The sequence below is a fragment of the Echinops telfairi genome, unplaced genomic scaffold (assembly GCF_000313985.2).
Source record: "Echinops telfairi isolate 266 unplaced genomic scaffold, ASM31398v2 ScPeMD7_36;HRSCAF=134, whole genome shotgun sequence".
NCBI classification, from domain to species: Eukaryota; Metazoa; Chordata; class Mammalia; order Afrosoricida; family Tenrecidae; genus Echinops; species Echinops telfairi.
The window spans coordinates 750,040-772,129 of record NW_022103934.1 but is presented as its reverse complement, the minus strand read 5'-3'; the positions used below and the strand labels follow the sequence as shown (position 1 = coordinate 772,129).

Here is a 22,090-nt window from a genome sequence, read left to right as displayed (position 1 = left end):
GGATGGGAGCCTAATAGCATTTCCGTCAAAATGCAAACAGAGTCGAACAATCCCTCATCCCTTCCAGAGTCCCTCCGGTTTTGCCTTGTCGTGTTCCACTTGGAACAGAACAGGCGCCTCCACCCTGACCCTTCGGCTCCCACTCTGACCCCCCACAGTTCCCTAAGAGAGTCTGCGGACACCTGAGTCAGAGGGCGGCCCTCCAGAACTTCCACCTCAACTTAGGGCTAAAGGTAATGTCAGCACCATGGGCCACTAGGCCTTGAATGACCTGCTGTGCCGCCTCTCGGCCCATGTCTTCCTGCCAACCCACCTCACACAGTCACGTCGGCTGTCCTCTTACCTCATGTCATTGCACCTCTGCCAAGAAGACTCTTCCCTCAACCAGATCTGAAAAATGTCCTCATGTTCTGAGAGGGCCACAGTCAGCCCTGTCCTACAAGGAAGGGCAGCCAACACGCGCTCGTTGGAGTTCGGTGGTGGTAACATACCGGCTGCTGTCAGCTGGCTCCAGTGAGACGCCTCACGATTCCATGGGTGTCAGGGTAAAGCTGTGCTCCACTGGGCTTTCAACAGCTGGATTTTCTGAAGTCCCTCTGGGGGGACCTGAACCGCCAACCTCTCAGTCAGCATCTGAGTGCACCTGAACTTCACCCAGAAACGCTGGTGGTTCCATAACCCATCGTTGGCGAGTCCCTTCCAGCTCCTAGCAACTCATTCACTTCAGAGGGCAGAGTGGAATTGCTCCGTGGGGTTTCCAAGGCTGGACATCTTTCCAGAAGCGAGTGAAAGGGTTGTGGTGGGGGCTGTTGTCATTGAGTCGGTTCCCTTTGCACAACCCTTTGCACAACAGAAAGCAACACTTCCTGGTCCTGCGCCATTTTCACAATTGTTCCCATGGTTAAACTCCTCCTTGGTGCCTCAGTGTCCGTGTGCCTTCTTGAGAGCCTTACTCTTTTTCGCTGCCTCTCTACTCTACCACATGTGAGGTCTTTCTCCAGGGACTGGTTTCTTCTGACAACTTGGCCAAATGACGCAAGCTCAGTGTCTCCATCCTTGTCTCTCAGGAGCACTCTGGCAGTACGTCTTCCAAGGTAGATTGGTTTTTCCTTTTGGCAGTTCATGGTCCTTTGAATATTCTCTCCAGTCTCACAATGCAAAGGCATCGGTGCCTCTTCAGTCTTCCTTACGCAATGTCCACTGTTTCACCGGTACATGATGCAGCAGAGAGAGAATAGCATGGCTTGAGTCAGGGGCACCATAGTCCTGAAAGTGACATCCTTGTTTTCTGACATTCTAAAGAGGTCGTGTGGCAGATTTACCCAGTGCAATGCATCTTGTGATCTCTTGACTGCTGCATCCATGAGTACTGATTGTGGATCCAAGCAAGGCAGCATCCTTGACCACTTGATTCTTTTCCCCCATCGATCAGGATGTTACCTATCGGTCCAGCGGTGAGGATTTGGGTCTTCTTTACATGGAGCTGTGGTCCATGTAAAGAAGGCTGCCGTCCTTGATCTTCATCAGCAAATGCGTCCACCTCTCTTCACTTTCAGTAAGCAAGTTGTGCCATCTGCATACCGCAGGTTGTTCATAAGCCTTCCTCCAATCCTGAAGCCTCATTTCCCTTCACTGATGATTTGCTCAGCATACAGATTCAGTAAGTATGGCGAGAGGATACAACCCTGATGCACACATTTCCTGATTTTAAACCATGCAGCATTCCTTTGTTTGGTCCACATGACTGCTCCTTGATCCACATAGAAGTTCTGCATGAGCACAATGACGTGTTCTGGAATTTACGGTCTCCTCAAGGTTACCCATGGTTTGTGATGTTCTACTCTATCGAATGCCTTGGCATAGTCAATGAAGCACAGGCAAAACATCTTTCTGGCTTTTCTCTGTTTTCAGCCAAGATCCACCTGACATCCCAATGAGATTCCTTGTTCCAGGTCCTCTTCTGAATCCAACCTCTGGCAGCTCCTGTCAATGCGCTGCTGCAACTGTGTTGAATGGTCTTCACCATAATCTTACTTAGATACGATATTAATGACATTGTTCTATGGTTTGAGCATTCTGTTGAGTCACCTTTCATTGGAAAGGATACAAATAGGGATCTCTTCCAGTCCATTGGCCAAGTAACTGTCTTCCAGATTTCCTGGCATAGATGAGTAAATGCTTCTGGTGCTTCATCAGCTTGTTGAAACATTTCCATTGGTGTTTGGCTAATGCTTTCAGTGCAGCTTGAACGTCTTCCTTCAGCACCACTGGTTCTTACCATTGGTACCTTTTGAAAGGATGGAATGTCCACTAGTTCTTTTTGGTCCAGTCACTGTAAAGAGTTCCACTTTGGGAAATCCACAGGGCCAGTTCCACCCTGTCCTATAGGGTCGCTGTGAGTGAGGATCAACTCAATGGCAGTGGGTTTGGCTTTGGGGGAAGTGGGTTGGGTCGTGAGTATTGCACTGTGTGACAAATCCTCTTAAGGATCCCATGTGATCAAGAGAATGGTCCCTGCTGTCTGCACAAAGGAAGGAAAGGGGCACCATGGCCCTGGGAGGTTGCATGTCAGACCACAGGATTCTCATTGGCCGATTGGGTGAAGTAGAAAGAATCCTGAGTTCTTCTTCCTCATCTCTGGAAGGCTCTATTGAAACCTGTTCAGCAACCCACACGCCTCCGCGGTTGTACATGAGGTGCATTGCTGGTAACCGCACCCAGACTCCGGGTGGGGGTGGGGTCCCCTTCTAGAAGAGCCCATGCCCTGCCCTCAGGTTAGTATTTGGCCACATGTGGCTGCCTGAGAAGGGACCCTGAAAGGGGTGGGAGATTTCCCAGGGGGTAGAAGGGGAGGAGTTGGGCCTTGGCATCTCAGGAATGTGCTTTTCAGATTTGAACTGGGGTCCTTTCCCAGACCTGCCCTCTGGAAGGGGGTGGGGGGATCTGAGTAAGCTAAGTCTCTTTTGGGAAGCGATCCCCTTCTTGGTCACCTTTTCCAGGGCTGTTGGGGCAAAAAGAGGCCCCACGAAGGTGGGCTGGGCCTGAAACAGAAATCCCGTGTAATTGGCCTCATTCTCTCTTCCACCCCCCCACCCCCATCCCCCACCCCGGGGCTTAAAAAAAAAAATCACAGGGCCAGTGGCATAGGAACAGAATTTAATGGTGACACCTTCCTAAACTGTTGTTGTTACCCCTCCCAGAACGTGCCCAGCCCTGTACACTTTCCCTTAGGTGACCGCTTAAAGGTTTCGTTGACGCTGAACTTGCCAAATGAGAAAGAAGCAGGCATTATCTTCCTTACTGTTGGGAGGAAGGCATCCATCCCCCCAGGGTCTATCTGATCCGGCAGCTCTGGAGGGGAAGTGCAGAGCACTCTGCTGGTAAATGCCTCCCTGGGATGCTTCGCTCCTTCTTTCCCAGGGTTCAGTGGCCCCCTTTCAGCTTATTTTCTGCCTCCTTGCTAGAGTTTCACCACAACCCTGCTGAGAGGTTAGCACTTCCTGCCAAAGGCAGTTTGCAGAATCAGAGAGAACTCAGGCTCATTCCAGGAACCCTCGCAGCACTGCTAGTTCCTTATTTGTAGGATGCGGGCGATCTTCCTACACGTGCCTTTTTGGCAAAGGGCCTCTGGCAACAGCCGAATCCTCAAAGAAACGCTTTGATTCTTAAAAGTTGCTTTAATTTATAAATTAGTGAGGGTTGGGGGGCGGGGGTGAGGAGCTGATACCAAGGGCTCAAGTACAAGTAGAAAATGTTTTGAAAATGATGGCAACAAATGTACAAATGTGCTTGACACAATGGATGGATGTCTGGATTGTGTTAAGAGTTGTACGAGCTCCCAATAAAATGATTTATTTTTTTTAAGTTGCTTTTTACCACTCCTGCGGCTTGAGACAATCGGGTTCAATATTGACAACGGTGGCGTGTTTGGATTTTAACTGTGGGGACTTGAAATTGCCCTTCGATTGGACCAAGCCCATTTCCTAAAAGGATATGTCAATATTTATGCCCAAACCCAGGATTCTGTGTTAGCTGCGTTTAAAGGTGGTGTGGTTCACAATTCATCCCACAAAAACATAAAAGGATTTTGGGCTGTACTCTCGCGAAGAGTTTCCTATAAATCTGTCGGTGGCCGATTTATAAGGCGTTTTGAAATCCTCCACAAACTACACACTCAGAATAAAATGTCAAAAGCTATGTAGATAGGATTCCTGGAGAGGTTAAAAACCAAGAATGGAGAGATGGTGGGCAAGGTTTCCCAACAAAACCTCCCAAGTTTTTCCCAAGTTTGTTGGAAGCTTTTCCAACAAACCCTCCCAAGTTTTTTTCCTTTGGAAGCAGAGGGAAACTTGGTTGGGATATTTTCGCAGAGCAGTTGTTAACCAGCCAAATGAGAAATGGCCGCGGTTACAAGTCAAGGACTCGTTCCCAGGAGCATTTCCAATTTAGGCAGCGAGCTCTCCACCGGTGGGTGACGAAAATACAACCCGGCGGGCAGCCTGCCTGGGCGCGTCGGGGGCAGGCTGCCATCCCGGTCAGGGTTTCAGGGGTTAAGGAGGCGATGTCACGTCGGGCGTTGCAAACTCCTCCTCCCTCGGCGAGCCGAAGATATTTGAAAATCACCCCACTGCAGACTCCGCCCCTGCGGGGAAGCGCCCGTTGAAAGGCTGCCAAGCACTCGGGTCCCGCGTGCAGTCGCCGCCCGGCCGCGCGGACGAAGCCCGGGTCTCCAGTCGGGACGCAGCGGACCGCGGGCCAGGCGGGCGTGAGGACTCCGGGGCGGGCGGAGAGCATGGGGCCGCGAGGCTGGGCGCTGCGCTGCGCCGTCGCGCTGCTCCTCGCCGCGGCGGGGGCTGCAGGTAAGGCTGGCTCCGGGCGTCCCGCGCGGCTCGGCGCGGTGAAGTCCTGCCGGCGCGCGCGCGCGGGTTGCGTGCCGTGCGTGTGCGTCTGGGCGCGCCGTGGGAATCCACGTGTGTCTGTGTCAAGGTGACTATTCCCTCTGGACTTGACCCGACGTCCTTCCCAGACGTTTGTAAAGAGCACTTGGCGGGGCGCGGGGTTCAGGCGGCTCTGCGCGCTCGGGGAGCTGCCGGGTCCACTGGGCGGAACCGGACCTCCGGCCGAGAGGGATCCGCCCTCGGGGTCCTCCTGAGGACCTGGGCGGTCGGAGACCCTCGGCCGTGGCCCAGCTGCCGCACCTGGAGGTCCTCGCGAGCGCCCCCCACACCCCGTCCCCTAGGCGTTGGTCCGCGGGCAGGGGGATCCCGAGGCGGCAACGTTGGCTTTGTCCAGCCTGGGGCGCCGCCACCCCCCTAAGCGGGACGCATCCTTCCCGGCACCTCGCGTGCGCCAGTGTCCCGGGCCAACGCCTCCGGCCCCGCCCCAGACCCCGCCCCTGTATTCCCATTGGCTGTGGTTCGAACATGCGAGCCTCGAGCCACTCCCCTCGACCAATGCGAGGCAGGGCCCGGGGAGGCGCGCGCGGCGCGGGGCGGAGATTGTTCACGCCGGGGGCGCTCGCGCTGGACCTCGTCCGCTGGAAGGAAACCCGCGAGGCGTCGTCGCTTCTGGGGTGGTCGCCTGCCAACAAAGGAGGTGACACATCCTGAGCCCGGTAGCCCCCTCGCGAACTTGGGCCAGGCGGCCGCCGAGGGCCCGCTCCGTGGCGAGGCCTCCGTCCGGACGGGGTCCTTGGGGGCGCCCGTCCCGGAAACATTCACCGCCGTGTCCAGGGCTGGCCTCGCCCGTTGCAAGGCGGAAACGTTCCCTCCCCAACTCTCCCGCCCCTGAAGGGTCCCCGGCGAATGGCTGCGTGCACTTTCCAGAACCCCTCGGGCCCAGTCTCCCCGGATCCGGTGCGCAGCAGCAGGCCCGCGACCTGTGCCCGGGATGGTCATCTGTTCAGATGAACGTTTTATTTGCGGGGCGGGAGGGAGCTTCCCGTGCAGATTTGGGTAAGAAGCTAGGCTAGGGAGTGCGTGATCCTGAGTCCTGCTCTGCTGGGACGTTGTAGAGGCAGCCCGCCCAGCCCTTGACTACAACTACATGGCCCGTCCCCTGCCTGCTTGGGAGGGCCAGCTCGGCCTGTGGGACAGTGCTGCTATCTAATGAACTCCTTGCCCAGGAGGCTAAGTGTCTATTGCCAGGGGTGGGGTGGGGTGGGCGTGGGCTTGAGCCAGTTTCTGGAATCTACCTGAGTGAAATCAACTTATGGGGAGGAGAGGGGCGGACCGGGTACAAACACTGCAGGGGATTCTTGGGCCCCGCCCATTTGCATGAAACCTGGCTTGCAAGGAACCTCACTCGATCAGAAGAAATATTGCTGGGAAGTCTTGTGCAAGGTGGTGGGTGTCCTCATTGTAGTTTCCTCTCTGCTGATGCGCTTGGTCTTCTGTTTCCAAGGAGGCTACACACTACACTGCCTGGTCTTCTGAGAGCTGGCAGTTGCTTGTTAACCTCCTGTGTGGGCCACCCTAGCCGCCCCAGCTTGCCCCTTGGCTGTCTTCAAGGCCTTTTCTGGGAAATAGCTGTGAACAGAGGGGGTTGAGAGGTGGGATGCACTCCTTCACTTCTATCAGAATCAGCTTGTGTGAGGCAAGGCCACACTGAAGTCCAAGTCAGCCTGCTGTAGCTATCTTCCCCCCCCCAGGGGATTCATCTGCCATCGCCTGCCACTATTCTGCCAGGGAACGTTGGCCAAAGACGGGAAGAGCTTTCTGGAGACCAGGTAGATTATGGGTCATTCAGGCCCAGCAGTTAAGTGCTTGGCTGCCAGCTGAAAGAATGGTGTTTTGAACCCAACAGTGCCTCTGCTGAAGAAAGTTGGGGGACGGACTGTGTTTGCAAAGATGACAACATTGGAAATCCTATGGGAGCAGTTCTACCCTGACCTATAGGGCCCTGTGAGTCAGAATCAAGGTGACAGGCTGTATGCATCATTCTCTTTTTTTCCTGCTGTTAGTGCTGCTTCAGTTCCTCCCCTATAAAGTGCAATCCCGGATACTTTCGTGGCCCTGAACACGCCTTCCCCTCACATTCCACATTCTGCCCCTTGACAGCATGTGTACTTCGCCTAGCCCTTGTTGCTAAGAGACTGGTAGTAATCAAGGCTGGCAGTAAACTGTCTGTAAGAGACAGGTGACCTCTTCCCCCGAAAGAGTGGGCAAGACCTGATCTAGTCAAGACACGATCTAGCTCACCTGTGGGGGAAATACCTCCCAGCCCACCTGTTTCCCAACAAAGCACCGGCCAAAAGACTTCCAGCCATTCCTTTCTTTACGCTTTGCCCCGCTGTCATAATTCCTCGGAACAGCAAAAGTTCCGTCAGCCTCTGGGGCAGAGAAATCCTGGAGAACAGCCACCACTGCATTTGCAAGCCGACAGACAAAAAGCAGAAGTGCTTAGTCTCCTTTTTCTGTTTCTATAACCTGTTCATGGCTTCTCACCCGTGACACCCGGAGTCGGAGGGGGCTGGAGTTCAGAGCTTGGTGTGAGATTTCTTTGGGTTGTGTTATTTCCATCAAGACTAGTTCCCCTTGCTCAGGAAGGTCTGGACTGATCTGGGGACACCGGTGTGAAGGACTGTCCCTCCACTCCATTGGAGATTGGCCCCTCCACTGCAAGGTCCAGGGTCTTATTTCCCCACCTATGGCTAGTCAGTGTTGGGGTGAGGGAGGCGCTTGATGGCTAGAGAAGGGGTTCTATTCTTTATGCCTCTTCAAAGGGGCCTTAAAGGTGTTTACTCCAAGGAGCCCTGGTGGCACAATGGTTCAGCTCTGGACAGTGAACCCAGAAGTCAAGGGTTCAAACCCATCAGCCACACCATAGGAGAGCACAGGGCCAGTCTGCTTCCAGAAAGGAGGTCACCCTCTGGGGTCGGTCTGCTGTCTTGCTCTGGTTTTTAAGGTGTTCGCTGATGTTCGTGGTTTTGCCTGTGACACACTCACTGGGTCCTTAAGCAAAGGCTGGGAGACTAGAGGGCGAATGGTAGCTTTGCCATGACTGGTGGACTAGCCGTGGGGTGATTGAAGTCCCTCCTCTAAGCTGCTCAGGGCCAATGCTTTTTGCCTGCCACTTCCTCCTTTATTATTATCTTTTGGGAGAGTCCCAGAATTACAAATGCTTTGTGTCTCTCTCCCTTTTTTTTTTTGCTAGAGAGTAGAGAAGCATGAGTCATTTCCTCCTCGTACGGTTGGTTCAGCTGTGAGTCAGTGGGGTGTGGGGGTGCATTGTGGAAGCACTGCTGAGGGACACATCCTGTCCCGGGGATCAGTCATTGAGCAATGGTGTCTTTGAGCACAGCTGATTCCAAAGCTCAACTCACCCCATTCTGCCTTCCTCTCTGTCTTGCCCACCCCCCAGGCTTCCTCCCTTGTCACCTGGGCTCTAAACGGCCCTGTTTCCTTGCCGGCATCATTCATTTACCCTGTATCGCTCAGTAGTAGTCTATTAAATGAACACACCACCTGAGTTTTATTTTAAGGATCCAGGCCAGTGTTGTCCCAAGTTGGCAATCCCCCACCCCTTCGTGGAGGGGAGGGGTGCTGGAAATATCCAAGGGGGCTGCAAAAGCAGATAGCTATATTTTATTCTGAGAGAAAGATTGGGCTTTCTCCCATAAAGAGTTACCAAAGTCTCAGAAACTGACAAGGGCAGTTCTACCCTGTCCTATAGGGTCGCTAGGAGTCGACATCAACTCCATGGCAGAATGCTTTCTAAAGTACTTTATCCTGAATGATGCTATAGTGCAAAGGTTTTTCATTGCCTTGGAGGCACTGAGTAATTTTTTGGGGGGGCCGTATTCCAGTAAGCTTGGGAAGCTATGATCTAGGCCAGTGGTTCTCAACTCTCCCAATGCTGCCACCCCGTAATACAGTTCCTTATGTTGTGTTGACCCCCAACCATAACATTATTTTTGTTGCTACTTCATCACTGTCATTTTGCTACTGTTTTGAATCATCATGTAAATATCTGATAGGCAGGCTGTATTTTTATTGTTACAAATTGAACATAATTAAAGCATAGCGATTCATCACAAAGCAATATGTAATTAAATATTTTGAAGTATTTATGTTTTCCGATGGTCTTAGGCGACCCTTGTGAAAGGGTGGTTTGACCACCAAAGGGGTTGCGACCCCCAGGTTGAGAACCGCTGATCTAGGCAGAGCTACTCACAACAGGTTCTAGGAAATAGGGGCGGCTCTTGATGCAGTAGTTAGAGCTCTTGGCTGCTAACCAAAAGGTCAGCAGAGGTTTACGGCCTTGGAAACCCCATGTGACCGTTCCGTTCTGTCCTGTAAGGAGCCCCTGAGTTGGAATTGACAGACAGCATACAAACACACTATTGCCCCATTTTCGAGAGAAAGAAACCAAGGGCCCAGAAGGATCAAGGCAGTTGTCCAAGTCATTCTAGTTGAGGGGCCTGGGAAGCCATTCAGTCAGCTCTAGTAGCTGGTGAGGCAGCCAGCTCAGCCCACTGCCTGCCTGGGAAGCGACACAAAAGTGCCAAGCAAGCCACCAAAGTCGAGATGGGTGCCAATTGCCATCAGGTTGGTTCTGACTCATGAAGACCCCGTGTATGCAAAGTAGAATTCTGCTTCATTGGTGTGAAGCAGATCACCAAGCCCGACTTCCCAGGTGCCTTTGGGTGGGTTAGTAGCCCCGCGTTTAAACAGTCGCACCACCCAAGATAAAGAGCCATGTCTTTCTTCCCTCGGCCCCTTTATCCAAAATGCCAAATCAGATTTCTTGCTGCCTGATAACTCAAATAATGACTTGAAAAAAGAAAGAATGAAAACAACATTTCAAAAATAAAAATGATTATTTAAAAAACTAGCCAAAGGATTGAACTTGTTAAAAAAAGAAAAGACTCATTCAGGGAAAAGCAATCAGAAGGACAGCTCAACGGTGCTCCCTCAAGTCCAGAGAGAGGTGGTCTTTTCGTGGGGTCTTCCCCAAGTCGTCAAAAGGTCGTGGCTGACATCAGATCACGGATAATCAGAAACCACTTAGCTTCCCTCCCCCTGCCCGAACACCTGCTGGCTGTGGGAGGAGCCCTGGTGGCATAGTTCGCTCTGTCTTGGGTGCTAGCTGCAAGGTCAGCAGTTGGAAACCACCAGCCACTCTGAAGAAGGAAAACGAGGCCTTTTGTTCCTGTTAAGAATAACAGTCTCAGAACCCCTCTGGGGCGGTTTCATCTTGTCCTCTAGGGCCCCTGTGTTGAGTCCGAATGAACGGTGGAAAACCCTTCCTACCAGCTGGGGACAGGTGCGCTCACCTGTGATGGGACACTGCTTTTTAAACCACAGGACATACACCCAACTGGGCTCTCAGTCTTGGATCGTCTGAGTCTCCCCTGCCCCCAATCCAGGTGCAGGATCAAGGGTGGGTGGAATTTTCATGGGTGTCTGGGGCTCTCTGGCCCTATCTATCCCAATTAGAAGGACTAAAGTCAACTAAGGCCATTTGGGAGAATAAAAACTCACTGCCACCGAGTCAATTCCGACTCCAAAGGACACTCTAGGACAGTGTAGAACTGCCCATGTGGATTTCTTTCCTTTTTTTAAATCATTGTGTTGGGGACTCTTACAGCTCTTATAACATCCATACATCAATTGTATCAAGCATATTTGTACATACGTTGCCATCATCATCTCCAAAACATTTTCTACTTGAGCCCTTAGTGTAACCTCCTCATTTTTCCCCTCCCTCCCCTACACTCCCACCCTCGTGAAGTCTTGATCAATTCTATATTATTATTATTATTATTATTATTACTTCGTATCTTACACTCCGAAATCCATGTGGAATTCCGAGATGAAACCTGTATGGGAGTAGAAGGCCTCATCTTTCGCCCCCTGGGAAGGCATCACCACTCAAGTTGCTGCCTAGTCAATTTCAACTCACAGGGACCCTCCAGGGCAGGGTGGAACTCTCTACAGAAGTAGACAGCTGAGAGTCTGAAAAACCGAGATGAGTCGACACAGCGGTTCCCACAATGTGCTCAGGGTCGCTCAGGACCAAGCTGCGCTTTGTCCCATTGTCCAGGGGTCACTGTGAGCCAGAGCCTACCGACAACGCATAGTTACTGACTTCCCATTAGCTCACTGTTTTCTTTTTCTTTGAAGATGAAGATATGCTTTGAAAAAGAAAAGACTAAAGTGGTATGTAAAGGAAAGCAAACAGGCGTGGCGTGTGCAGTTGACATTCCCATTCAACAGCCAACACGCAGAAGTGTCCTTTGGGACTTCATCTCAGGGGCCACACACCCTTCCACCCTGTCCTGTTAGAAGCAAGTCACTGCAGTGAGCCCTCACCTGGAGAGGGGTGCTGGGCTTTGGGTTTTCAAGGGAGCCTCCCAGGATTGGTGATCTTAAACTGCCGCAGCTGTTGTTTCCTCCTTTTGCCTATGGTGAGAGAGACTTTATTGGCTCTCCATGGTGGTCCATTGAGCACACGTGCTATGCTTCTCCCAGGGCCCACATATTTCAATCACGGACTGATTCCACCTCGTTATTCCCCTGAAAGATGGAGGGTGAAAGAGTACTCCTCTCCCCAAACCCTTCCCTAGTGTGGCGTGCTCATTCAGACGCATGCGGATGCTCAGCTCTGGGCTGATGAGTCCAGGCTGGGAGATAAAGACGACTCCACAGGCAACCTGGAGGCTGTGTGGTGATAAACTCACTGCATTGAATTCATTCGGACTCTTATCAACCCTATGGACAGAGAAGGATTGTCCCTGTGGATTTCCAGGGCTGTAAATCTTTACTGGAGCAGGAAGACTTCATCTTTCTCCCACACAGTGGTGGATGGGTTTGAACTGCTGACCTTGTGGTTAGCAACCCAAACACATAGCTCATAGCCCCACCAAAGCTCCTTGATTGGGTGATGATGTCGTTGTTAATTGTCATCTAGACACTTACCATTGCCTGGTCCTGCAGCATCCTCACAATTGTTGTCTTATGTTTGAGCCCATTGTTGCAGCCACTGTGTCAATCTGTCTCCTTGAGGGCATCTTCCTCCTCTTCCCTCCCCTCTGCCAGGGATGATGTCCTTCTCCAAGGACTGGTCTCTCCTGACAACGTGTCCAAAGTGCATGAGGCGAAATCTCGCCATCCTGGCCTCTCAGGAACCAAGCTCTCAGTTTTCTTCGCCAGCACCACAGTTCAGTCTTCCACGTTCAATGTTCAGTTTTCACATGAATATGAGGCCATTGCTTTCCTGGGCATCGGGTTCTTTCTGGCTCCTCCTTCCATTGGCAGCAGCCAGGCTGGTGACTGCAGACAGTGTCTGACCTGGCACGGATGGCTCTTCCACCCGCTTCCTTCTGTCTCTCAGGAGAAAGCTGCTTAAGAAATGAGTTCCAGTGTGGAAACGGGCAATGCATCTCCTACAAGTGGATTTGTGACGGGAAGGCCGAGTGCCCGGATGGCTCCGACGAGTCCCAGGAGACGTGCTGTGAGTCCCGACCACCCCTTCACCCCCTCCCACCCTTTGTGATAATGGCAGGTGGGAGAGGAGGAGCAAGGTGGCCAGTGGATGGTTGGATGGATGGATGATTGGTTGGTTAGATGGATGAATGGGTGGATGGATAGATGATTGGTTGGTTAGATGGATGGTTGGATGGATAGATGGATGATTGGTTGGTTAGATGGGTGGATGGATGGATGATTGGTTGGTTAGATGGATAGGTGGATGGATGGATGATTGGTTGGTTAGATGGATGGATGGGTGGATGGATGATTGGTTGGTTAGGTGGATGGATGGATGATTGGTTGGTTAGATGGATGGATGGGTGGATGGATGTACGGGTGGCTGGCTGGGTGATTGGTTAGATGAATGGATGGATAGATAGGTGGATGGGTGGATAGATAGGTAGATAGGTGGATGATTGGTTGGTTAGACGGATGGGTGGATGGCGCTCCCTGGGAGGCAGGGAGAGAACATTGAACTAGGACAGGAGCCCTGCCTGGTGGTGTCGTGCATCACACATTGGGCTGCTAATAGCAAGGTCAAGAGTGTGATGCTACCAGTGGGCCCTTGGGAGAAAATGGCTTTGTGCTCCAGTGAAAGTATGACGGCCTCATACACCCATGGGGCAGTCCCCACCTGCTTCCCCAGGTCTCCGTGAGTCAGGACTGACTCGATGGCATTGAGTTTTGTGGATTTTGCAAAGATGGGGCTGACGAGGTGGACTAGTCTTCTCTTTGAGTTCAAGTTTGGTCCCGTTTCCCCCATAGCGTCTGTCACCTGCAAGGCCGAGGACTTCAGCTGTGGGGGGCGCATCAACCGCTGCATTTCTCAGTTCTGGAGATGCGATGGCCAAGTGGACTGTGAGAACGGCTCAGATGAACTAGACTGTGGTGAGTGAGTCTGGACCCCCCCCCCCCCCACAGGGTGGCTCGGCCCTGTCTGGGCTTCCGGGGTGTGGTGCACACACGTACACTGCGTCTGGATGGGCGGCCCGGCTTTCCTCCCAGGCTGCCTTGCATGTCTATCAAAGCATACCTTGACCAGGAGCAGGGGTGCCATGCTGCCTCCTCTAGCCCAACCACCCACCAACCACTGGGACTCAGAGAGTGTCACTGGGCTAGAAGGTCCTGTGTGCAAGGAGACCAATAATGGGGGACGACCCAGTCACCAGGGGCAGGAGGAAGGGGGCAGTGGTAGAATCACTGCTTCCGGGGCACTGAGAAAAAACAGGAAATGGTACTAGTGTTGGGTGTGTGATTTGGTGACCATAATCCTTGTCACTAAATTGTGCCCATGAAAATGTGGGCGGGTCAGAGCCAGTGTTTTGTTTTCTCTGTTTTTTATTAAAGAAGAAGATGGGGGTGGGGAGCAGCAATATGGCCCAGAATTCTTAGCCAGAAGGCATTTGGGAGCCGGTTGTGGGGTCTTGGTTCCTGTCTGGCTGTGTGCCGGCCGCCTAAGAGCTGGACACAGTGTCCTCACAATTGTCCCGGAAGGCATCTGGGGCACAGAGAGGAGCTACTGCTTGGCCATGTTGAAAAAGAATCAGGTGGGTGCTACCCTGGCCATCCATTCAGCTGGCAGGACCTGGACCATCAGCCTGTGTGCCCTCCATATGCACGCTGTTCAGGCCAGGCCACTCCCTGGCACCGTCTCCCTGTGGTAGACAGCAGGGGGCCATACCTGACCGCCTCTGGCTTCCCTATTGGCCAAGAGGCAGAGAGATTAGGTGTGCCTTCATCCTCCAGCCTGCTGTACCTATTCTGACACCAACTGTTCTGCCCACCCCACTCCACTGGGTGCTGGATGTCAGTGCCGTCGCCACACAGGGCCCACAGACCATACTCCGGATGCAGAGGGTCTACTAGGGAAGTTAATAGGCACCACAAGGCAGGATCAGGAGACAGGGGTTCGTCTCCACAGCAACACCTCTCCACAGGCAGCAGCCAAGTCTCCCTCCGATCCTCACTCTCTCAGCCACGTGGTTCCTTGGCCTTGGCCGTGGCCTCCATAGGCCAGGAAGCCAGCCTGTTGCTCCGCCTCCCAGTCCCATAATCTCAGGCCAAATGAGGACAAGGTACCCCATCGTTTCAGCGCTGCTCCTCCTCCGAGTTTCTGTGCCACAATCGCTGACACATCTGGTCTCGGTTCTTAGAGGTGCTCTTCCAGGGCCCTGGGACCTTGCTCTGTGTCCCACATGGCTCTTATATCCTGAGGGATGGCTGTGCTGACTGTCCTGCCAAGGAAAACTAAGCATGTCACTTGGTTCACACCCTCAACTTAAGGTCAGGTCTCCATCCCCCTGTACCAGGCTGGGTGGTCTAGAGAGCCAACCAGGAAACCCGTCCGTGTACAAGAAAGGACGTGATGTCAAGAAGGCATCCCAGCCCAGTTCAACTCAAGTCCAGCAGTCCCATGCTAGCCAGGGCCCTCTGCAGACTCACGGAGCTGCAGGCCCATGATGCAGAAGGGTGACGTGGGAGGCAGGGAGCTCACAGGCGAAAGGAGTTCCCAGTGTGTCTCTCATCAAAAGACTACACCTCCCAGGATGCATCATCAGACTGTGACTTGATTGACAGGTTGGACTCCCCCCCCCCCCCAAGTTTTGTTCTCCTTGCCTCTAAGGAGCACGCTGGTCGTACTTCTTTTGTTTGCCCTTTGAGCAGTCCGTTCTTATCCAGCACCACAGTTCAAATCCAGAACCTTATGCGGAACTTCGGAACATGGTCAAACACTGGGAAAAGGGGTCCAGAGTTCTAACAGGGCCTCTAAAGGAGTCTGGCTAGAAGGGCCATCATAATGGACGACAACCCTCTCTATCTGCAGAAGGGGCCGGTGGTGGGTATCCATGGTGACTGGGTCTTCCTCCTCCCACCCCTCAGCTCCCAAGACATGCTCCAGCGACGAGTTCCGCTGCCAGGACGGCAAGTGCATCTCGCCGCAGTTCGTCTGTGACTCGGAAGAGGACTGCGACGACGGCTCTGACGAGGTCAACTGCCCTGTGACCACGTGCGGCCCTGCCCACTTCCAGTGCAACTCCTCTGCCTGCATCCCTGAGCTCTGGACCTGTGACGGCGATGCCGACTGCGAGGACAGCTCGGACGAGTGGGGCTGCAAGAGCCAAGACAAGGGGCCCTGCTCCGCCCTGGAGTTCCACTGTGGCAGCGGGGAGTGTATCCATGCCAGCTGGCACTGTGACGGCGGGCCTGACTGCAGAGACAAGTCCGACGAGGAAGGCTGCGGTAGGGCCAGTTCCTGAGTACCAAGGGGCTCCCAGACATCCTCTCTAGGCGTTCAGGGAGCCCTCCCCACCCCCAAACCGTGCTGATCGTGTGAGGGAGACAGTAGTATCAACCGCCCAGGAACGATCCTGGTCCCAGGCTGGGCCTGCGTGACCTTGATTCAGGATTCCCTCTCCCCAATGCACGGTCTCCGCCCATGCAGCGAATGGTGTCTAGTAGCCTTGCCCTGGGCTGGCTGTGGGGCAGGTCCAGTCCCCTGTGGCTGCCGAGCACGTGCCGGCAGCAGGGGATTTTAGGTTTTACTCCATTTCAAGTTGAGTGGCCCCATGGCAGGTGGCGCCTAAGATCTCCAGAGATGAGGGACCTGAAACAAGCTTCTGACTCACAGCGACCCTCTAGGACAGCGGTTCTCAACCTGTGGGTCCTGACCCCTTTGAGGGTCGAACGACCCTTTCACAGGGATCGCCTGATTCATCACAGTACCAGAATGCCAGTGATGAAGTAGCAATGAAAATAATGTCAGGGTTGGGGGTCACCACCATATGAGGAACTGTATGCAAGGGTGGCGGCAGGAGGAAGGCTGAGAACTGCTGCTCTAGGACACTAGTTTCCAGAGGCACAGTCTCTCCCTGAGCCACATCTTTATTCCAGGGAGCCAGTCCCTGCTGGGTTCAAAGCCCTGACCTGGCGCTCATAGCTCAGGGCAGAGCGGTAACAGTCTGAGCTCTCTCTAGAGTTCGGTTTGGCGCACGGGCGCCGACTCCTTAGCAAGGGCTCCCGTGGCACCAGCCGTGGTCGCGCTCAGCTGCTCACGAAAAGGTTGCAGGTGTGAGCCCGCTCGGAGGTGCGGCCGCCGAGGAAAATTGAGATTAATGACTCTCCGATGCCGACACGTGGGCTCTGCAGGAGTCACAGACTAGATGACAACGGCTTCTTCACGTGTCAGAAGCACCGTGAATCCAGAGATAGTGTTCTTTTTCTGGGGGGCTGGCTGGGTTGGAGGGGAGGGGTTTTCAGCATGACCCGGATGTCGTCAGTTCTCCTGTGGTCGTTAAAATCACCGTGTGCATCAGACCTGGTTTTGAGGAGCTCTGAGAGTAACCCCAAGGGATTTCAAACCCCCCAGCCACCAGCCACTCGGGGGGAGAGAGATGGGGGTGTCGGCCTCTGGAGAGGTTTAGGAGCTTGCAAACCCCTGGGCGGTTTTGCTTTGTCCTATAGGGGACAGTTCTGCCTTGTCACATGAGAGGCAGCTAGTCACATGAGGTCGCTTTGAGTCAGAATCAGCTCAGACAGCACACCACCAACTCATTTGGAACGTTGTTGGTGGCTGTAGAACACGCCGGGTGGTGGTGCCCGTGCTCGTTCTGAAACAGGACACAGTTGCTTACTCGCCCCTGAGATAGCTTCACCTGCTCCCGTGCCTCACAGACAAGGAAACGGGCCGGCAAGGCTGGGGGACACACACCTGTGAAAGGAAAACCCGTGTCAACCCTCTCTCTTGCCCATGTCTTTTCCAGCCGTGGCCACGTGCCGGCCCGACGAGTTCCGGTGCGGGGACGGGACCTGCGTCCACGGCAGCCGGCAGTGCGACAGGGAGTATGACTGCAAGGACCTGAGCGACGAGCTGGGCTGCGTCAACGGTGAGCTCCGCGTCCCGGGCCCCCGGCCCCCGGCCCCGTCTTCAGCTCCCACCGCAGAGCCGGACGGGGGCACCTCAGAGAGCATGCTGCTGGTGGTTTCCTGACTTGACGTCCCCTGGGACTCCAGGCCCCCCTCTCGAAGAGCACCTCCCCCAGGCCTGGGGGATCCACCCAGACGGCCGTGCACAGAGCTCCTGGCTCCCAGGGTAACACGGCATTCCTCAGTTGCCAGAGCTTACAACCCAGCAGTCATTCTCCAAGGAAGCTGGCTGATCCGTGCACCGGGAGATATGCTCAGATGATCCCAGCAGCATCGCCCGAAGAGGAGAAAGTGGGCGAACCCCGAGGTCAATGCCTAGGGAAACCGATCCTCAGCAGGAGGGTGGGCCCACAGTGGATCCCAGCAGCACAAGGGTCGCCACACAGGAAGCTGGCAGCCTCCACGTTAAGAGAAATGGGCAGGTTGCCGAAGAGGTGTCGTGTTAGAAATCAGAAACCAGCAGTGTCCACCCATAGAGGAGGTGGCGAGCCCAGGAATCAGGGTCATGGGTACCTGACGGTGCAGGCTCGTCTCATACATGCGTGAAAGGTGGACGTTGAATGAGGACGCCTGAAGAAGAATAGGTGCGTGTGAAGGATGGTGTTGGCCAAGAAGATGGAAAGTCCCAGGGCTGCCAAAAGAACAACAGATCTGCCAGAGTGCCCCAGAGAGGCCAGCCTGGCAAGACGTCGTCTCGCGGACCTGGGGCAGGTTTTCAGGAGCAACAAGTCCCTGGGAAAGGACATGCTTCAGAAAGGAGAGGGATTTCTAGAGAAAAGGAGAGGAAGGCCCTTGACAGGCTGGAGGGACGCAGTGGCTGCGTCAAGGGGCTCAGGCGCAGGAATAATCATGGGACCCGGCAGGGTTAGGGTCTGTTGTACTGAGTCCCTAACAACTGGAACCCCATCAAAGCACCTACAGACAACAACTGTGGTGAGCGGAAGGAGCCCCGGTGGCCTCGTTGGGCTGCTGGTCAGAGTGCAAAGTCAGCAGATTGAAACCACTAGCTGCTCTGTGGGAGCAAGACGAGGCTCTCTCCTCCCATTAAGCATTCCAGTCTTGGAAACCCACAGGGGCAGTTCTGCTCTGCCCTGGGGGCCGCTCGGTGTCCGCATCGGCTCCGGCTGGATGGCAGGGATTGGAGAGAATGGCTGGGGAAAGGCGGCCATCGTAGTTTAGGTCAGGGATAGGCCCGCTCTTCTGAGAGAGGACCGGAGAGTCCATGTTTGCAGAACGACGCAACATGGGCCGTGTGTGCATCACGCTGTGGTTAAAGGCACGGCTGAGTTACTCTGCTGGAGTGATGCCCACTGGGTCGTGGTTGGTGGGGGGGTCCGTCTCTGTGTTCTACGAATGCATATGCTCCCCTGGATTCCTGGGAAAGACTTCACGTCGGGGAACTCTCTGCTCTCAGAAGCCCCTGACCCGTCTCTGGTTCTTGCAGTGACGCTGTGCGAGGGGCCCGACAAGTTCAAGTGCCACAGCGGCGAATGCATCCCCATGGACAAAGTGTGCAACTCGGCCAGGGACTGCCGAGACTGGTCGGATGAGCCCCTCAAGGAGTGCGGTGAGTCCCCGGGTGCAGACAGCCCTCGGGGGCGGGGCGGGGTGGTGGTTGGGGAGCCCAGGTGGCGCGTCCTGGGGAGAGGGCCTGGCGATGCTGACCAAGGGCTCTGGGTGGGGCAACGAGGAGTGACTTGGTTTCTGAGCCTATTTTCACTTCTGTCCGACGGGCTGGTCATTGCTCACAGCTCCTGGGCGTGTCGAGGAAGCATCTACCATTTCTGAAGCTCCGGGCCACCTGTGGTGGTGCCCTGGGAGCTGTGGGTACTAACCAGGGGCTTCGGGCGATGCCCACCTACCGTAAGAGTTCTAGAGCATGTGAATTCTTTGCCTCTTCATGAAGTCTGCTTCTTTCTCAAGACTCTTCACTGTTTTGAATGAGGGTAGTGCGGTGTTAGGGCCCTGGTCTCCAAAAGCCCCTCAAACAGGCAGAACCGGGTCTGGAATCGTATTGACAAGTCTTTCCTGGACAGGGTTCAGACAGAAAACCAAACTCGAGTGGACCCAATAGGACAGAGTAGCACTGCCCCTCTGGGTTTCCTGTGCATCTTGACGGGAGCAGACAGCCTCGTTTTTCTCCTTCGGTGCTACTGGTGGTTTCCAAGTGCAGACCTTCTGGTTAGTAGCCCAACACATAACCCACGAGGCCACCCGGGCGCCTTCTGTACAGGGCCAGAGAGTCTGTGTTGCGGACTGTGTCTTAGTCTCTGTTGCAGCTACTGAATTGTGGCTCTCTCGGCCAAGAAGTCTGAGGCTAAGGGACTGAGCGGGCTGCTTCCCGAGGCCGTCCGCCTAGACGGCTCCAACTGCCTTGCCTGCCTTTCCCCCTCGGAGCCGCTGGTGGTGGGGCTTCCTGCTGCCGACCCTTCTCTTACCTACCTCCGGCACCACCAGGGCGCCTGGCTGGCTTCCCCAGGACTTTGTCCGTCGCCTGGCCCTGGGTTTGAATCGCATCTCGTGCTGATGTGTCCTCAGAGGTTACTTTTGTTTTCAGTCCCCACCCCACCCCCCACCCCCCCGATTGAAAGCTGTGAGTATTCATTGTGCTTGGCCCCCTAAGGGCTGCCAGAGGCAGGTGGCAGGTAGATTTGGCCCATCCCCTAGGGCAGAGGGGCAGCGTGTAGGTTCTGGAGCGAACGGCCCTGGGTTCAAGTCCAGTTGCGGGAGAGTGAGCCGTGTCGCGCTCCCTGGCCCTGTCTCCGTTTGCTCCTCTGTGAAATGGGACGGTGCTCGTTCAGCCACATCAGGGCTGTGGGGAGGAGGCGAGTGAGCTCGTTGACGTCGCTGTGGTCAGCCGTGGGCCCCTTAGAGGTCAGAGTCAGTAGCCCTAGTGAGGCAAGACCTGTTCAGAGCATTGAAGAGCAAGGATGCTCCTTTGAGGACTAAGGTCCACCTGACCCAAGCCTTGGTCTTCTCTACTGTAGCATACGCACAGGAAAGTTGGACATTGAATATGGAAGACTGTAGAACAGCGGTTCTCAACCTGTGGATCACGACCCCTTTGGGGGTCGAACGACCCTTTCACAGAGGTCATCTAAGACCACCGGAAAACACAAATATTTCACAACATATAATTACATAATATGTGATTAGTCACTAGGCTTTAATTATGTTTCATTATGTTCCATTTGTAGCAATGAAAACACATCCTGCATATCAGATATTTACATGATGATTCATAACAGTCGCAAAATGACAGTGAGGAAGTAGCAATGAAAATAATGTCAAGGTTGGGGGTCACCGCCACATAAGGAACCGTATGAAAGGGTCGGGGCATTAAGGTTGAGAAGCACTGCTCTAGAAGAATCAGTGTGTTAGCATTGTGGGGCTGCAGAAGAATGGGGGAAGGACCACGGACTGCTGAAGGGACAAACTGATTTGCGCTGCAAGAGAAGTAAGGCCAGTGTGCTCCTTAGAAGCAAAGACGGCACGACTCTGTCTCACGTACCTCGGACATATTGTCAGGAGAGACCAGTCCCTGGAGGAGGGCGCTGTGTTTGGTCAAGTGGCAGGCCTGTGATGAAATGCATGTACACCGTGGCTGCTTCCGTGTGAAGGACCATCCAGGGTTTTGTTCGATTGTGCACGGGGTTGCTGTGGGTCGGAGTGGACTCCGTGGCATCTAACGACAGTGTGGGGGTCGTGGTTGAGTGCTTGGCTGCGAAGGGGAAGGACAGTGGTTTGAAGCCAACAGTCACTCCGCACGAGAAAGCAGCGACCGCAGACTTCTGTAAAGATGAGAACCTCAGAAACCCAATGGGGCCGTGCTACCGCGTCGTGTAAGGTCGCTATGAGTCAGAACCGACTGATGACAGGGGCCTGGGTTTGTGTGTTTGTTTTCTTTTCGCCTGGGATCACAACCTCCCTTCTCATTGGGAGTGTGATTATTAAAATTGTCCTCTGGGCAATTCCGGGTGTCTTGGCGGAAACCGCGCTCCACGAGCTTTCCAAGGCTGATGGATCACCAGGCCTTTCTTCCGAGGCACTAGAGCTGCTGGACTCTGATTGCCGAGTGGCAGGGCACAGGAGGGCTGGAGGCCTCAGGCTGACCGTAGGGTCCATCCCCTCCCCTTCCCCTGTGGGCCTCAGGTACCAACGAGTGTCTGGACAACAAAGGAGGCTGCTCCCACATCTGCCAGGACCTCAAGATCGGCCACGAGTGTCTCTGCCCCGAGGGCTTCCGGCTGGTGGACCAGAGGAGATGCGAAGGTGAGCCCCAGGGGGCAGGCTCTATGCCTCCCTGAAGTGGTGTTTTGGGGAGCAGGGAGCTGCCTGGAGGCTAGAACTCTGAGCCCTGGCTTCCTCCTGTGAAGTGGGTATTGGGGAGCTGCTCAGTGAGGATCAGGGGCTGCAGACTGGCCCCTTGAACATCTGTGGCTCTCAGCATGGCTCCCAGTGGGATGGATGTTACAGCTCAGCTGAGGCCATGCCCCTGACAGGAACACAGAGGCTGGAGTTGTCACTGGAGGGGCTGTTTATGGAACCTGTCCCTGAGACCCCGCTCGGAGATGGGCTGGGTGTGTGTGTGTGTGTGTCTGTCTGTCTGTCCCGAAGCCTGTAAGGCTCGTCTGAGGTTGGTCTCCCCTCTGGACCTCGACTTGCAGATATCGATGAGTGCCAGGACCCCGACA

At 54.4% G+C, this 22,090-nt stretch overlaps 1 protein-coding gene across 1 annotated transcript in view; it reads left to right on the top strand.

Moving 5' to 3' along the window:
- Positions 1 to 4,792: 4,792 nt before the first annotated feature.
- LDLR (low density lipoprotein receptor) overlaps positions 4,793 to 22,090 on the top strand; it is a 29,681-nt gene continuing 12,383 nt past the window's right edge. Inside the window, exons 1-8 of the mRNA XM_045290324.1 lie at positions 4,793 to 4,859; positions 12,337 to 12,456; positions 13,239 to 13,361; positions 15,354 to 15,713; positions 17,234 to 17,356; positions 18,841 to 18,963; positions 21,549 to 21,668; positions 22,064 to 22,090. Of these exons, the coding sequence (XP_045146259.1) occupies positions 4,793 to 4,859; positions 12,337 to 12,456; positions 13,239 to 13,361; positions 15,354 to 15,713; positions 17,234 to 17,356; positions 18,841 to 18,963; positions 21,549 to 21,668; positions 22,064 to 22,090 (1,063 nt within the window). The remainder of the gene's footprint in view (positions 4,860 to 12,336; positions 12,457 to 13,238; positions 13,362 to 15,353; positions 15,714 to 17,233; positions 17,357 to 18,840; positions 18,964 to 21,548; positions 21,669 to 22,063) is intronic.